The sequence below is a fragment of the Euleptes europaea genome, chromosome 4 (assembly GCF_029931775.1).
Source record: "Euleptes europaea isolate rEulEur1 chromosome 4, rEulEur1.hap1, whole genome shotgun sequence".
Classification (NCBI taxonomy): Eukaryota; Metazoa; Chordata; class Lepidosauria; order Squamata; family Sphaerodactylidae; genus Euleptes; species Euleptes europaea.
The window spans coordinates 16,577,881-16,594,335 of NC_079315.1; the positions used below are offsets into that span (position 1 = coordinate 16,577,881).

Below are 16,455 nucleotides of genomic sequence, written 5' to 3' on the forward strand. Positions count from 1 at the left end.
GTACTCTGATCGGTATCTGAATGGGGCCCTCGATGTCCGAAAGGACTGGTACGAAGAAGGCCTGGACTCTTTTTTCATCTGCCTGGGCAGGGCCTGCTTCTTATCCTTGGTTTCGATAAGGATTTTGTCCAGTTTGTCACCGAAAAGCCTGCCCTCCTGTATAGGATAAAACATCAAGGTGGTTTTTGCTCTAAAATCTGCGGGCCATGCCCTAAGCCATAAAGCCCTTCTTACTAATGTAACAGAGGCCATGGATCTTGCGACTAGTGACATTGTGTCCAGTGAAGTGTCCGCCATTAGGGTGGTAGCGCTCAGGACTCTTTCCAGGCCTCCTGTTACTCTATGGTTCTCTGGTGGCACCAACTGGATAAGCTTTTTTAACCATAAGTATGACGCCCTAGCGAATATTGACGTGGTTGTGCTAGCCTGAATGGCTAGTTCTGAAGCCTCATGGGCTTTTCTGGTTAAGGCTTCACATTTTCGATCTAATTGATCCCTCAGTGATCCCTTCCCATCCTCAGGGACGAGGCCTGGGGCCTGTATATCCACCACTGGAGAGTCCACCAGTGGTATTTTGAGCAAAGACATAGCATGAGGGGCTAAGTTGTACAATTTTTTGACATTAGGGGGCATCTGCCTATTAGAGGCTGGGTTGTCCCATTCCTCATGCACTGCTCTAAGGAAAAATTCTGGAAAAGGAACCAGGTGGTTATGAGAATGTCTTCTGGGAAAACACTCAGCCACCCCTTGTTTGAGCTTAGGAGTAGGAACATCAATGGGTGTTCACTCTCCTCCTCATTCAGATCAAGGGCCAGAATAGCTTTAGCTAGGAGTCCTTGGTAATCCTCCCCGCTAAATAGGCGGTTCTGAGACTCTTCGGGAGGGGGTGCCTCATCGTCTGATTCGAACTCGCCTTCCTACTTATCATCATCAGAATCCATGGTGAATTCAAGTGACTCCTGTGATTCATTCTGCAGGGTTTTCCCCACCTTCCCCTTTAAAGCGGCCTTAGTGGGCCAGTGGCCAGAAGTAGAAGGTCCCTGGACTACTGGAGAACCCTCTTCTACCTCAAGGGCATTAGAATGGGATGAGGAGGGTGGGGGGAGGGCCTCAACAGGACCTGCCCAGGGGAATGGAGGGATTCTCATTTGAAAGGCTTGAAAAGCCTGCCACTGACGCTGGAGGGCCAGGTTCACCCAGCCGTCAGCCTCTTCCTGCGTTAACAGCCTCCCGCCTTGCGCCGGAAAGGGGGAAAGACGAAGCGGTCTCCATGGATGGTACCGTGGGGGCCGCCTGAGGAGTTCCGCGGTCTTTTGGCGAGGAGGCAGATGGTTTCCTTCCGGCTCTCGTCCCCGCTGCGGTTTTAGAGGTGCTCTTTTACCTTTTAGTGGAGAGAAGCGGCGCCGCGGCTTTTCACGCCTTTTTTGTCTTCGGCGTGGCCGCCTCCTTTCTCTCGCTCTGAGGGGAACCCAGTTGTTGCTCTCCCCCTAATGAGCCACAATCGCGGTCGTTGGGGGAAGCGAGTTCCTTCGGGGCGGATGCGACCAGCCCCCTATGATAGTCCTGTTCGGACAGAAGGTCGTCCTCCCTTTCTAAAATGGCGTCCGCCATTTTGAAAATTCTCCGGAGAAGATTCCGGGGAAAGGAAACAAATAATTCACCCCAGAGGACAGAACACGCGGGGCTGGCTACTGGGGAGGTAAAACAGAGGACGGAACGGAGACGGAGCAAGGACACGAGACAAAGAACTTACTGGACACACAAACTGAATAGATCCTAATCTCAGTACATGTCATGGCCCAGGCTCCAACAGGCGAAACGTCATCAGAGGAAGAGCCTGAGCAGGGAGAAATAACGGGCATTGCACCTCAGACAGCTGAGAATGCAGGGCAGGGCGAAGGACAACAGGTAGAAGTAAACACAGAATCACCTCCTTCGGCACAACCAGATGCAGCTGTAACTCCACAGAAGCAGGACCCACCCAGCTCACCTGAAGCCACTCAACAACAGCACAGGCAAAAAGGAAGAATGGAGTTGCAAAGTAAAAGGAGAAGTGTGCGTCTACAGGCACTAAGGAGACGGCTCCAAGACTGTGAGTTGTCTGAGGAGGAGAACTAAGGCAAAGAGAAACAGCTTAAACCCAGGCTTGGAACAGACAGACGTTGCGAAAGCAATTGTTGCAAAAGGATCTCTGACTTTTGTTGCTGATGCTCCTAGACTTTGATAAACGGACTTCTGACCCTTGGACCGGACTTTTGACTTCCCCTCTGCACGCCGACTTTATTTTGGTTCCCAGCTCCTGGCGGGACTCCCCCGGATTCCTGCATTCCTGAGATAACAGCCTGCTCTCAAGACCAGTAGCCGGCAGTAACCCGAGACGACCTGGCTTAGCACAGTACAGAAGCATGGAGCTTTCTCCTTTGCGACCTGCTACCCCTAGAGGCAGGACGGAACTGAGGTCTGCAGGCTATTTTCCCGCCAAGGGTAGACAGGAAGTTAGCAAAGTTAATAAATTTTAGTCCTGCCTACCCTGAAGATGGAGGAAAATAACCCACAGCTCAAGACTCCACACCTTCAGAGGAGAACAGAATAGTTCTGTTGGAGTGGTGGACTCTGATCTGGAGAACCGGGTTTGATTCCCTGCTCTTCCACATGAGCGGCGGAGGCTGATCTGGTGAACTGGATTTGTTTCCCTACTCCTCCACATGAAGCCAGCTGGGTGACCTTGGGCAAGTTACAGCTCTGTTCGAGGTCTCTCAGCCCCATCTACCTCACAGGGTGTCTGTTGTGGGGAGGGGAAGGTGATTGTGAGCTGGTTTGAATCTCCCTTAAGTGGCATATAAAAACCAACTCTTCTTTCGTTACTCTGATGAGCACCACCTTTGTTGAAGGGGTGAATTCTCTTGTGGGGAATATCAGAGGGTGAGTTCTGCCTGCCAAAGACACTGCTGGAAAGGTTTGATGTGTGGTTGGTTTTGACCTCCATGTGAAGGGGTCTGGGGGGAGGTGAAATGTGCAAATCAGAATTGAGTGTCTTGGGACGGAGTCTTTGACAAGAGGTATCAGGTGGGAAATAGATTCTTAGCCCCCAAACTAGTAATTTTATTGGAGCTGGTGAGCACCCCACCTGCACAATGTTGGTGGGGGTCTGCATGGGTGGGTAGGAGGATATCCTTGTGAATCCAGTTGGAGGACTGTGGTGTGGGGATTCAGCATCGGAAGTCTTGCCTGAGAAAAGTGCAAAATGCATATTCTGTGACTGCTACCACTTCAGGGATTTTCAATAACTCCTTTTTTTTTTTTTGCAGGTTAATAGTGATGCTTATAGATCTCGTGCAGTGTCCCCATGGAGACTTTTATGTATGTATGTAATTATGACTATTGTTTCCTAATGAATATTGCATGGTCTGAAAGCACATAGGAAAAGCTGAAGAGGACTATATCTGCTCAAGGTCTAGATGGAGAAATAATGAATGTGCTAACTAACATATTTAAAGAATAACAATGACTATTGCTTTGTCTGTGATTGAGCTGCCTAAGCTGATGGTATACTAGTGAATCCCAAGTGCTGTTATTTAACAGGAGATGAAATCCAAATATTTCAGCTTCATGAAGCTGAAGATTTGGCTGATCAGTAGTAGAAGTAGGCCCTCCTATCGTGCCTGTTTTGTTAGGTATATGGTACCTAATTTCTCCTCATGCTATCGACATACTCAGAGTTGTAGGACTGCTGATGTTAACTAGGACCTCTTATGAAGACTGGTTTTTTATCATTGTCTTTTGTATTTATGGACTGGGAAGGCAGGCTATCAGTATCAAGATTTGGGGGAAATAAAGGCTAGGCCCTTCACTGAAACTCCTCCATGCTGGCTACGGCAAGAGAGCTGTGCACGAATAAGAACATAAAGAAAGCCTTGCTGGATCAGACCAAGGCCATCAAGTCCAACAGTCTGTTTACACAGTGGCAAACCAGGGGCCTCTAGGAAGCCCCCAAACAAGACATAAGAACATAAGAAAAGCCATGCTGGATCAGACCAAGGCCCATCAAGTCTAGCAGTCTGTTCCCACAGTGGCCAACCAGGTGCCTCTAGGAAGCCCACAAACAAAATGACTGCAGCAGCATTGTCCTGTCTGTGTTCCAAAGCACCTAATAAAATAGGCATACTCCTCTGATACTAGAGAGAATAGGTATAAGAATGTAAGAAATGCCATGCTGGATCAGACCAAAGTCCATCAAGTCTAGCAGTCTGTTCACACAGTGGCCAACCAGGTCCCTTTAGGAAGCCCACAAACAAGATGACTGCAGCAGCACCATCCTGCCTGTGTACCACAGCACCTCATCTAATAAGCATGCTCCTCTGATACTAGATAGAATAGAGAGGATCTTGTTCTGATCCCTAATTATATCCGTTTGGGGTGTCCATAGGGTGAAACCTCCTATGCTTGAATGAGAGGCTTTGCCTTACAGAAGACCCAGACTGATCCAAGACTTATATGAGAAGGCTGGGATCAGAATAGATGAAGCAGCAAACTAATGCTCCCCAGTTCAGGTTGTTTTATTTTCCCTATACGCACTGCTTCCAGGCATGTGCCTGCCCTGTTCAAGGTGAAGGCCTGTAGAAGAACTGCTGCCCTGTGTGTATGGATTGAGATACCTTTAGATAAAGAGCCAGCGTAGTGTAGTGGTTTGAGCGTCCGACTAGGATCTGGGAGAACGAAGTTCGAATCCCCACTCTGCCATGGAAGCTTGCTGGATGACCTTGAGGCACTCACCCTCTCTCAGCCTAAACCTACCTTCCAGGGTTGTTGTGAGGATAGAATGGAGGAGAGGAGAATTATGTAAGCCGCCTTGGGTCCCTATGGTGGGAAAAGGTGGAGTATAAGTGAAGTATATAAATGAATAAAAACAGGTAGCTGGAATGAACGGTTCAAGAGTCAGAAATGCAGTCATTACAGGCTTGTTGTCAGAACCATGGGACAGGGCCCGAGAGAGCTGTAGGAAGGTCACCAGATGTTGCAGTGAAAGCTTACATAAGCTTTCCTGAAGGGAGGGCTTGTTTGTTTTAATGGAAAGGGAAGTATTTCTTGAGTATATAGTTGTTAAATGATAAAAATAACAGGACGTTCACATTTAAGTAAGTAAAAAATACACCGTTGAATTTGCAATTATAATATTCAAAGAAGGTACAATAGAAGGGAAGTTATAGAGTCAGTTATAGTCATGCTGCATACCTATTCTCTCTAGTATCAGAGGAGCATGCCTACTCTATTAGGTGCGGTGGAACACAGGCAGGATGGTGCTGCTGCAGTCGTCTTGTGGCTTCCTAGAGGCACCTGATTGGCCACTGTGTGAACAGACTGCTGGACTCGATGGGCCTTGGTCTGATCCAGTAGGGCCTTTCGCATGTTCTTATGTTCTATATGAAGCCTCTCCTTCCGCCTACCTTTCCCTATTAGAGGTCTTTAGATATAGGAAAGTATTCACCCTTGCCAGATGCCAAGCTTTTCCCTCGGCGGTTGTGGATGGGAGATACAGAAAGGTTCCTCTGGAGGATAGGATGTGTCCCTGTGCTTTAAAGGAAATTGAAACAACAGAGCACATCCTACTACACTGTCCATTATACCAAGAGGTTTGTTCTCAGTTTATCTCCCCCTGGCTTAGTCGGCATTCTAGCCATTCAGGTCAGGAGCAAACTAAAATGTTGCTTATAGATGAAAATCCACAGGATACAGTAGGAACGGCTAAGTTTTGTGCAGCTGCCTGTAGAATATGCCAGACGCTGCTGAGAACACCGGCGTGTCAGTAATTTTAATGGGTAGTTTATATAGTTTGCAAAGAGTCCAAACAACTTTTTTACTATTTGTATTAACCTGTGGGTAGAGCGTAATACTAAGGGTTGTAATGGCAAATCGTACTGTGCTGGTCTATAACTGTTTTTTAATAAAGATTGATTGATTGAGTTCCATTATAATGTAAGAATTTGATGTGCATGTTTATATGTTTGTATGTTTTGTAATATCTGTTTGGAATTTTTTTAAAAAAAATCCTTAAAACAAAGGATATTTGATTTTTGGGAAGATGAGCAGCTGTTCTTCCTGTTTATAAATTAAGGAGACTTTGCAATTTGTAAGAAAGGATAGAGGTAACTCTGTCAATCTGCTTTTTGTGTACAGTTTTTTCTGCCGTATGCAGCCGTAGTTATGTACTGGCCTTTGCTGCTGTGCCAGTTTTTCCTGCTAGGCCGATTTCTTCACATCTTGGTGAAATCGTTAAACGCCTATGGTGGGAAGGCTGTTCAACAGGTGAGTATTTTGAAGAAATAGTGTTTTCCCATTATTTTTTTCCTTATTATTCTTATTTTGTTGAGATTCCTTTCCTTAGATTTCCATATTCTCTACCTTTACTGTACATGCAGATGTTTTCCATTTCAGAGATGGACCCCAGTGGGTATGAAATCCCTGTGACAGAAGGTGCTCCTCAAACCAAATGTCCCCCAAAAGACAGTGAGAGAGTCTGAGGATTTAACAGCCCTCAAAGTATAATCCTAAACAATCCCCTGAAATCAGAGGTTGTGGGCAGGGGTAACTGGAATAAGCACACCTCCTCACTTGCTTACTTTTGGTGCAACAATAGCCACAAATTACACAAAACAAAATTGTATATCCAACCACTAACATTAATATGACAAAAGAATGAACAGTAGAATGCAAACATGCGAGTTTATATGAACGTACGAGTTCATGGCTGTTTAGGAAGTGACAAAATTGCAGTCCACAAAGTTATGTAGCATTTCTGAAGAAGCCTCTGGGAAACAGGAATTCCTTAAAAAACCCACATCCTGATTCTAGCATTAACTTTTAAATATTTCTGGAATAGGGACCTAGGAACCTTGATTACTTTTGTCTCTGCCTTGGACTTTGATATCTATTTTCCCCAAAGTACCCAGAGCCCCCAAATTTCTATGTAAAGAGCCCACACTTTCAAGGTATGACATCCCTGGCCGTTCCTTATTAAGTTCCCTGTCCCTTTAAAATAAATAAATAGATAGAGATCTGTCTATCTATCTATCTATCTATCTATCTATCTATCTATCTATCTATCTATCTATCTATCTATCTAGATTTTATTAAGGGTACAGAAGGTAAAAAGGGGAAGGGGAAAACAGGTATTAAAAACAACAACAAGAAAACATGCACACTTTCTCATGTAAAAATTAACCGAGCAGGCTACGTTAAAATTATTATATCTTTCGGGTTACTATTGTCCGGATGCAAATATAGGTACATTCTAAGAATAAACATCTTACATTTCTTATAACTATTCAGGCAATTTTCTCTGTGTGTGTGTGTGTTGTGCCGTCAAGTCGTTTCCAACTTATGGCGACCCTATGAATCAGTGTCCTCCAAAACATCCTATCCTTAGCAGCCTTGCTCAGATCTTGCAAACTGAGGGCTGTGGCTTCCTTTATAGAGTCAATCCATCTCTTGCTGGGTCTTCCTCTTTTCCTGCTGCCTTCAACTTTTCCTAGCATGACTGTCTTTTCCAGTGACTCTTGTCTTCTCATAATATGTCCAAAGTACAACAGCCTCAGTTTAGTCATTTTAGCTTCTAGGGTCAGTTCAGGCTTGATTTGATCTAAAACCCACAAGGCAATTTCTACTCTACTTCAAAAAGCTAGCTAGTGATTATATAACGTTAAGCTTTTAATGCTGTTTCAATTAACCTCGACATAACTGTAAAAAAGTTTCTGCTTTTCATTATGCTGATTGTAAGACACCCCTTCTGTTGCGTTCATCAGGTAGGTCATTTTAGCCATGATTGCATATTCCATCAGTTTATCTTTCCAGTCTTCTATCTCTGGAAGAGATTATTGTTTCCATCTCTTTGCAAGAACGACTCTGGCCATCCCTTTTTTTTTTGTGGACTTATCCCCCTGGTGTCTGCTTGGGGTTCCTGGTTCGGACCAAAGTGCACCCACGTGAAGGTGCAGATTGTCCCAGCTCTGTACCATGCTCAAGTGCAGGGGACCAGCCAAGCTCCCAGTGGTTTATGGACCAGCATGAGCTGTTACACCATCTGCATTTGTCCTATCTGCATTTGTCCTGTGAATTTGTGATGCACTTGGTTTATTTTATTTTTTTAAAGAAATGAAATAAATAAAAGCGTTGCTTCTGATTTCTTAAATGACAGTGATGTAGGTGCCGCCATAAAGTCTTGTAAGGCATTGTGTGATTCCTGGGACAACTGTTCCTTCTATCCCCCCCCAATAGGAGGAGACGACTTTCCTGGAGTTGCATCAAATTCAGCATGTCCAGCGCCTGATGAAGAAGCCGCCACTGCAGTAAGGGTCATTCTGATCTTCGGGGCATTTGCCTTTTAAGCTGGGGGGGAAAAGCACAGTGCGGAATGTTTTCATATCATCTCTCCAACTGACCAAACTCTCCCTAGAACAGGGAGAAGAGATCCAAGTAATTCACCGTAAAGTGAGGGTGTGATAGTTGCTGGTGCCAGCATGATGTGGTGATTAAGAGCGGTGGTTAGGAGCGGTGGACTCTAATCTGGAGAACCAGGTTGGTTTCCCCACTCCTCTGCACGACGCCAGCTGGGTTACCTTGGGCTAGTCACAGCTCTCTTAGAGCTCTCTCGGCCCCACCCACCTCACAAGGTGCCTGTTGTGGGAAGGGGCAGGGGATTGTAAGCCGGTTTGATTCTTCCTTAAGTGGTAGAGAAAGTCAGCATATAAAAACCAACTCTTCTCCTTCTCCTCCTCCTTCTCCTCCTCCTCCTTCTTCTTGATAGGCCGGTCCACTTGCCTGCAATATTAAGTGCTGAAGCAGAGTTCTAAAAGGCAAAGCTACACTCAGGAGCCAGTTAAAATGCTTTCCCATAGGCAATTCAGGACTCATGAAGAGGTGGGAAGAGCTTCCTTTTATCATCACCAAACTTGTTGCTCTTATGTTTATGCCTATACACAGGCTGCCTCAGAAATCCTGGATTCGGCAGAGGTTGTATGAATGGGATCCCTACTTTAAATTCCCAAGCCGAATGATCAGCACAGCGGTGGTTGTCCTCATCTGCCTTTACATGGTATGTGAAGGACCTGCGTGGAACGTTCTTCCCCCCGAAAGCTGGGAAATGGCTGCTCCTTTGGGTTGCCAACCCCAAGGTACTAGCTGGAGATCTCGTGCTATTACATCTGATCTCCAGCCAATAGAGATCAGTTCCCCTGGAGAAAATGGCTGCTTTGGCAATTGGACTCTATGGCATTGAAGTCCCTCCCTTCTCCAAACCCTTCCGGTAGTGAAGAGGGCAACTCGGCAACTCTACTGCTACTTCTCTGATAGGGACTGATGTGCCAGCTATGGAATCCAGAGGAGTCTCATTAATCACTGCCTTGTCTGGGCTGAGAACAGGGCTGGCCTAGAGGCAGTCTGTTGGGCTCTGGTCTGGAAGTCTTCTAGCGGCCAGGTTCAAGGGTTTGCATTGCACAGTGTGTGCATCGTTGCCATATTCCCATAGTATCACCATTTATAAACCAGTTTAAAGTGTTCAAAAATTCTTCACGAATATTATCAGTAATCTTACAATAACCTTGTAACTAAGATAGGTCATGCGAACTTATGAAGACTCCTTATAATTGAGTCTGACCATAGGTCTATCAAGGTAAAGACTTCACTGTATCTTTAGCTCATGAAGTCTTCCTCCCTAACAACCGGCTGCTCAGAAATCTCTCTGTGTGATTCTTCTTTTGAGATATTCAAACCCAACTTTGCTCTTCTTTTCTGTTTGCTTTCCAGTTTATTATGGCTGAGATAATCCTTTATAGGTTTGTCTCACTTGCGGTCACAGCCTATGGGGCAGATTTGTTGGAGCTTGTTGCCAGGTTCAACGAATCGCAAGAACTGAGCTGGATGATCAGTGGAGCGCGAGAATTTTTTATGGTTGCCCAAGGTACAGATGTGATGGCTTCTGTGATTCTGAATCTAACTTAAAAAAACATTTTTATGTGAGTTGTTGATGGTTCCTTGGTGACAAGAATGGTGTGGTTTTCTGGTTTTCTATGACCATCAGAGGGAGCTTCTGCCTCTAGTTAAAGATGCTTGTAATTAAGTCAGCTGAAGTTTGGAAAGGTGAGACATGTTTAGCAGTGTGTTCCCCAGGGAAGCATTTTGCCTTGCCTGCCTTAGGTAATGATTCCCATATAACGGAAATACTGGGGAGGCCTGTGGATTTGAGAACTCACTGTTTTTGTGCAGATGGAAAGTCAGTGCTATGGAACTGGAGCATGTCTGGACTGGGGACAGTTCCTGATAATGTTACATTGCTGAGGTACATGAGGTCTTGTTTGGGCCAGATTCTGACTATCGTTCAATTACAGTGTCCCTAAGACACAATTTATTGCTTATTTTTGTTTCTTTGTTGGCCTAAACCAGGGGTGGGGAACCTTTTTTCCGCCAAGGGCCATTTGGATTTTTATAACATTGTTCGTGGGCCATACAAAATTATCAACTTAAAAATTAGCTGACCAAGCCCCAAGCAGGCAGCTGCCCCAGATGACCCTACCCCCGCACGGGCAAGCAGGCAGGCATCCAACCAGTGGCGCACTCGCCCACCTGGTGGCACAGGCTGGTCTGTTGCACCAGTCGTGCGTAGCCATCCAGCCGCACGCCGGAGTTGCTCCTGCTCCACATGGTCGGGGCCGGATTCTACAGCCAGCTCCTGCTACCTCCGCCTGCAGGGATGAAATGAGGCCACACTGGCTAAGAACCCCCCCCCCGCGCGCATTCTGCCCCTGCCCCCTTTAACCTCTCCATTGTCGCCACTTCCTCCCCCTGCCCTCTTGTAGTACAGAGGGAATACGTTTCTCCATGACTCGGGTGGGAAAGGGTTAACACAGTTTCTTGGGCGGTCCTAGCAGCTCCATCGCTAACGACTCTTCTACAAGGGGGGGAAAAGGTTCCTTTTCTCGGCAAAACAAACTCACATCTGCCTTGAATAGAGGCTATTCCTGTTCGCGGGAGGGGGCGGATCACCAGTCTTAGATCCTTCTGAGCTAGAGATCTGCCAGGACCCACAAAGGGCCAGACCAAATGATTTCGCGGGCCTTAAACGGCCCCTGGGCCTGATGTTCCCCACCCCTGGCCTAAAGTATAATTTTGTGTTTCTTTGTCAGCAGCTGTGAGTGCCTAGTGGAGAGAAAAGTGGGAGGGAACTACTTGAATAAATAATGATATCCCCTCACACAAGAGCTCACGTTGACCTTCCTCTTCCACACAGATAAGAATACAAGTTCTCATTGTCTCTCAGACATGTCCCCTTTAGTCTTCGTTGTTTGACTGGCTCAAAGGAAGGTGTGGCTAATGGAAGCACCAGGATGTGGTGATGGCTGCCAACTTGGAAGGCTTTAAGAGGGGAACGGACATGTTCATGGAGGAGAGGGGTATTCATGGCTACTAGTAAAAATTGATACTAGTCATGATGCATACCTCTCATCTCTAGTACCAGAGGAGCATGCCTATTCTATTAGATGCTATGGAACACAGGCAGGACAATGCTGCTGCAGTTGTCTTGTTTGTGGGCTTCCTAGAGGAACCTGGTTGGCCACTGTGTGAATAGACTGCTGGACTTGATGGGCCTTGGTCTGATCCAGCATGGCTTTTCTTATATTCTTATGAAGCAAATGGGAGGAGGAAGAGGAGTATTCCATTTCCCCCACATGTTGCTTTCCTTGGAAAACCTCCATGGACCAGGCTCTGCTTACGAGCCTGATCGGAGGGGCCCAAGACCAATGCAGTTTCGTGGACAAAGTCTATGGCGCACGGATTGCAAAGAGTAGTTGCTGGGTCCTGATGGTAGCAAGTGGGCATGAGGTGTCTCACACCTGTTCTAGGTAAGCCGTCATGCCCTTCTGGGTTTGGAGCCGCTCCCACTCACAGAAGGCTGCTGCTTTTGGAGAGGCCTCCATTGGGAGCTAAGCAAGGTCAGCCACAGTCAGTACTTGGCTGGGAGACCCCCAAGGAAGGATAGGGGTAGCTATGCAGTGGAACATAAGAAAGGCCATGCTTGATCAATGCTGGGGCTACAGGAAAATGTCTTGAATAAAGATGATGGTTGCTTGCTTCACAGGTGTCTGGCTAACCTCCATCGTTCTTTCGACTCTGACATATATTATCTATGTGCTCCACATCTTAGCCTGCTACAGGTATGGATATATTTTGGGCTACAGGGGCTTAATGCTTTGGTAATGCTGTCCAACTGCCTAAATGTAATTAGTTCATTAATAGTGAGTGTTGGGCAGAGTTACTCCAATGAGCTTAGGAGTGGCCAGTGGGTGATGTGCGGGAAGCATGAAGGCATCCTTAAAGGGAGTGAGGGGCTTGATATGCACCAGTCCCTTAAAAAAAAAAACTTGCATTTTTCTGTGTCTTCACACAACACATTGTTAACTTGTGGAACTCCCTGCCCCAGGATGTGATGGCTGCCAACTTGGAAGGCTTTAAGAGGGGAGTGGACATGTTCATGGAGGAGGGGGTATTCATGGCTGCTAGTAAAAATGGATACTAGTCATGATGCATTCCTATTCTCTCCAGGATCAGAGGAGCATGCCTATTATCTTAGGTGCTGTGGTACGCAGGCAGGATGGTGCTGCTGCAGTCGTCTTGCTTGTGGGTTTCCTAGAGGCACCTGGTTGGCCACTGTGAGAACAGACTGCTGGACTAGATGGACCTTGGACTTCTCCAGCATGGCCTTTCTTATGTTCTTATGTTCTAGAAAACACATGAAGCGGTTGCGAGTTGGCAAGAAGCTGTTCCTTTTAACAGACCTTTCTAAAGTTTCACATTCTCTAAGCGTGGTGAGTTGTTGCTTTTTATCCTTGCAAGATTCCCCGCTGCTGGCTTTGCAAACTTGGATTCTGTTTGAGTCAGCTACCAGTCACGTGAAGCGTGTCAGGATCCCTGCCTTTGGACTGTGGGGGCACTCCCCCTGTTTCAGCATGTCCCTTGTGTATGCTGATGTTTGCAAGCCTTGCTGGGCAGTCAGTGTCGAAAAGTAGGGCAGATAGTTTGTATGGAGTTCGTCATACATGTTATGGTTCCCAGGATAATCTGCATTGAGGATTTAGCAGTTATCTAAAATGGAGATCAGAGGCCTTTTATGCAGGGACGTTTCCCCTCGGTCACCCCGCTGGCTGCTTCGGGGCTTCCTTTTGATTACGCATGCCTTTCCTGGCCGTCAGAGGTCGCCTTGCTCTCCCTGTGCATTTTGCCCGTGTTTTGCAGATGCTATTTTAGCTAGAATCTGCTAAAAGCGGGCAAAATGTGCAGGCACAGTGAGGTGACCTCTGATGGTCTGGAAAGGCATGCATAATCCAAAGGAAGCCCTGAAGCAGTTGGCGGGGGTGACTGCGGGGAAACTTCCCTGCATAAATGGCCTTAATTTCTTGGAGAGGGGGTGGTGGATATTATTTTTAGACTAACACTTGACCCCTTCTGATATTTTTCCCAACAGAGAAGAATATGCGCACGGTGCATTTATTCGGATTACTTAGACCACCTGTGATTATTTCACACATACCATTTGTTGTTATGGGCTGTGTAAAAGAACCACAACAAATGTTCTTCACGTGCACCTTTTTAAAATGCAATATAATGTTCTTTGTCCAAGAGGTCCTTTTGCATCTTGCTATGAATCCTGTCCTCCTGCAGACTCCCCAGCCTCATACTGAAACCTGACACAGGTCATTTCTGCATGGGTAATTGGACTCACGTCCGCCCCCTGTCTGACTCGGTTATTCCTTGGAGTTCTGCATGACTTTTCCATCCATTAGAAATTACCTCGCTGCCAGCCCTTGCAATGTCCAGGACTTCCCATTCCTCTGTTAATCCAAATTTTCCCTCTCCCCTGAGCTCAGCCCAGCTGAAATCTCCGTGCAGAAGGCAAAGCACTGGACACAAAAAGCTTGCTTTCTCTCACAGCCAATCACAAAGCAGCTTGTAAAGAGGCGGGGATTTAAATGCTTCCTCAGAGCTCTTTCTGAACAAAAGAAATTTTTTTTTAAACCCGAGGCTTGGATTCCCCCCTTCCTTTCAGATTGCTCCGTTTTTTGTTTTTGTTCTTAAAATGTTTTTTTATGCGGCAACGGGTTTTTTTGGGGGGGTGGGGTTTCTCTCACAGTGAACCCAACAAGTAAGCCAATTACAACACAGCATTTCAAGGGGCAGGGACTTGATTTGAGCTTGGAGACTGCTGGTGCAGAGATTCCCAACTGGGAAGTGTGGGTCCAGCTAGCAACAAACCTCAGGTTAAACTCCCATGCAGAAATGACCGCAGAGACCTGCTCATACTAGATTGCTCCTTGGAGGTGCTATGAATACATTTTGCTTCTGTGTTGTGGCTGTTGGATCTCAATGAACTGTTCTTCTTTTTATTAAATACCAACAGGTGGCAGTGGCGAGATACTCTTCTTGGCAAATTGCATACACAGTATGGGGTATGTGAATGTCCACATTGTGGAAGTTTGGCTTAAATTATTGGGTGTCCCCCCCCCCCTTTTGCTGACAATCTGACTCTTGTTTTTCAGGGTATTTCCTTATGCATCTGGTGCAATGGGTGGCTGGCATGATTTTCATGTATGTTGTGGTTCTACCCATGGTACATGGCCAGTGGACAGAGCTTTTCAACAAGTGGGGGACGGTGATGTAAGTGTACTTGCTGTGGTAAAAAGTATGCAAACAATTATGCAGTTAATAAAGGGGGAATGTTTGAAGAAGAGGCCATCTGCTCCTGGGGAATCTAGGAAGAAGAACCAGGAAAAGATGTCCTTTCAGTGAGAGCCTGTAGGTAGCTTCCAGGTGGTGGATGGAGATCTCCTGCTATTACAATTGATCTCCAGCCGATAGAGGTCAGTTCACCTGGAGAAAATGGACGCTTTGGGCAACTGGACTCTGTGGCATTGAAGAAGAGATGGTTTTTATATGCCAACTTTCTCTACCACTTAAGGCAGAATCAAACCGGCTTACAATCACCTTCCCTTCCCCTCCCCACAACAGACACCCTGTGAGGTAGGTTGGGCGGAGAGATCAGTGACTTGCCCAAAGTCACCCAGCTGGCTTCATGTGGAGGAGTGGGGAAACCAGTTCACCAGATTAGCCTCCGCTGGTCATGTGGAGGAGTGGGGAATCAAATCCGGTTCTCCAGATCAGAGTCCACCGCTCCAAACCACTGCTCTTAACCACTACACCAGTCCCTCCCCTCCCCAAACCCCACCCTCCTCAGGTTCCACCCCCATAATCTCCAGGTCTTTCCCAACCCAGAGCTGGCAATCCTACCTGTAGGCCCAAATTGTACAATATGTGAATAAATGTTGAGATCCATCATAAGAGGCTGGAAGTTCTCGAGGGACCCATGGAGTATCTAAGTTACCATTAGTATTCTGGCTACCACAATAGCAGTTTTTCTCTCCATGGTCTGAAAACCTACCCAAGTGATAATCCGGTCTTTCCACATCCCTGGTCTGTGCATGTCACATCACTGCCATCTACTTCAAAGCAGACTTTAAAGGAAGTTGCTAATCTCAGGGGACTACTGGGGGGCATCAGGGGAAGACAACTGTACCCCTCATCACACTCCACTTTAAAATTTCCAATGAGAATACATGAAATGTGATTGCGAACACATCACATGCTACGAAAGCTAGACGAGTGTTTCTAAGATAAGCTTGAATAACAAGCCGTTACCTCAACATTATAAAGCAGTAAAATTGATGACAGAAAGTTATAATCGTGTATCATAGGGAAGATGGTAAGAGGGCAACAAAATTGTATGCCTTCACCCAGTCAAAGCCTGTTTCTGTCTATGTTCGTTTTGGTGTATGTAATGTAATGTGGTGTTGTTCTTTGTTCTTGTTTTGATGGTATGTGTTTTATACCATCAAAACCGCAGGTCAGGAAAGGTAGTAATAAGTCCAAGAGGTCACCACCATGGCTAACAGGTAAGGTGAAGGAAGCAATTAGAGAAAAGAAGTCTTCCTTCAGAGACTGGAAGGTTTGCCCAAACGAGGCGAACAGAAGCAAACATAAACTTGCACAAAGGAAATGCAAGCAGATAATTAGAGATGCAAAAAAAGATTTTGAGGGGCATATTGCTAAACACATCAAAACAAACAATAAGAAATTCTTTAAGTATATTAGGAGTAGGAAACCAGCTAGGGAAGCGGTTGGACCATTGGATGACAATGGGAGTAAAGGAACTCTAAGGGAGGATAAAGCGATTGCTGAAAATCTAAATGAATTCTTCTCATCTGTCTTCACTGTTGAAGATACAGGGCAGATTCCTTCTCCTGAACAGAGATTTTGGAGAGGGGAAAATGAGGAACTGAGGCAAATAGTGGTAACAAGGCAGGAAGTCCTAGAACGTCTAGACAAACTGCAAACTACCAAGTCACAGGGACCAGA

The 16,455-nt window shown here is 46.1% G+C and overlaps 1 protein-coding gene across 1 annotated transcript in view; it reads left to right on the top strand.

Moving 5' to 3' along the window:
• Window positions 1-16,455, top strand: part of LOC130476926 (stimulated by retinoic acid gene 6 protein-like) — a 55,016-nt gene that overhangs the window by 30,234 nt on the left and 8,327 nt on the right. The window contains exons 6-14 of the mRNA XM_056848938.1: window positions 3,309-3,360; window positions 6,175-6,303; window positions 8,272-8,342; window positions 8,977-9,088; window positions 9,799-9,952; window positions 12,128-12,203; window positions 12,773-12,854; window positions 14,444-14,492; window positions 14,583-14,700. Coding sequence (XP_056704916.1) covers window positions 3,309-3,360; window positions 6,175-6,303; window positions 8,272-8,342; window positions 8,977-9,088; window positions 9,799-9,952; window positions 12,128-12,203; window positions 12,773-12,854; window positions 14,444-14,492; window positions 14,583-14,700 — 843 coding nt within the window. The remainder of the gene's footprint in view (window positions 1-3,308; window positions 3,361-6,174; window positions 6,304-8,271; window positions 8,343-8,976; window positions 9,089-9,798; window positions 9,953-12,127; window positions 12,204-12,772; window positions 12,855-14,443; window positions 14,493-14,582; window positions 14,701-16,455) is intronic.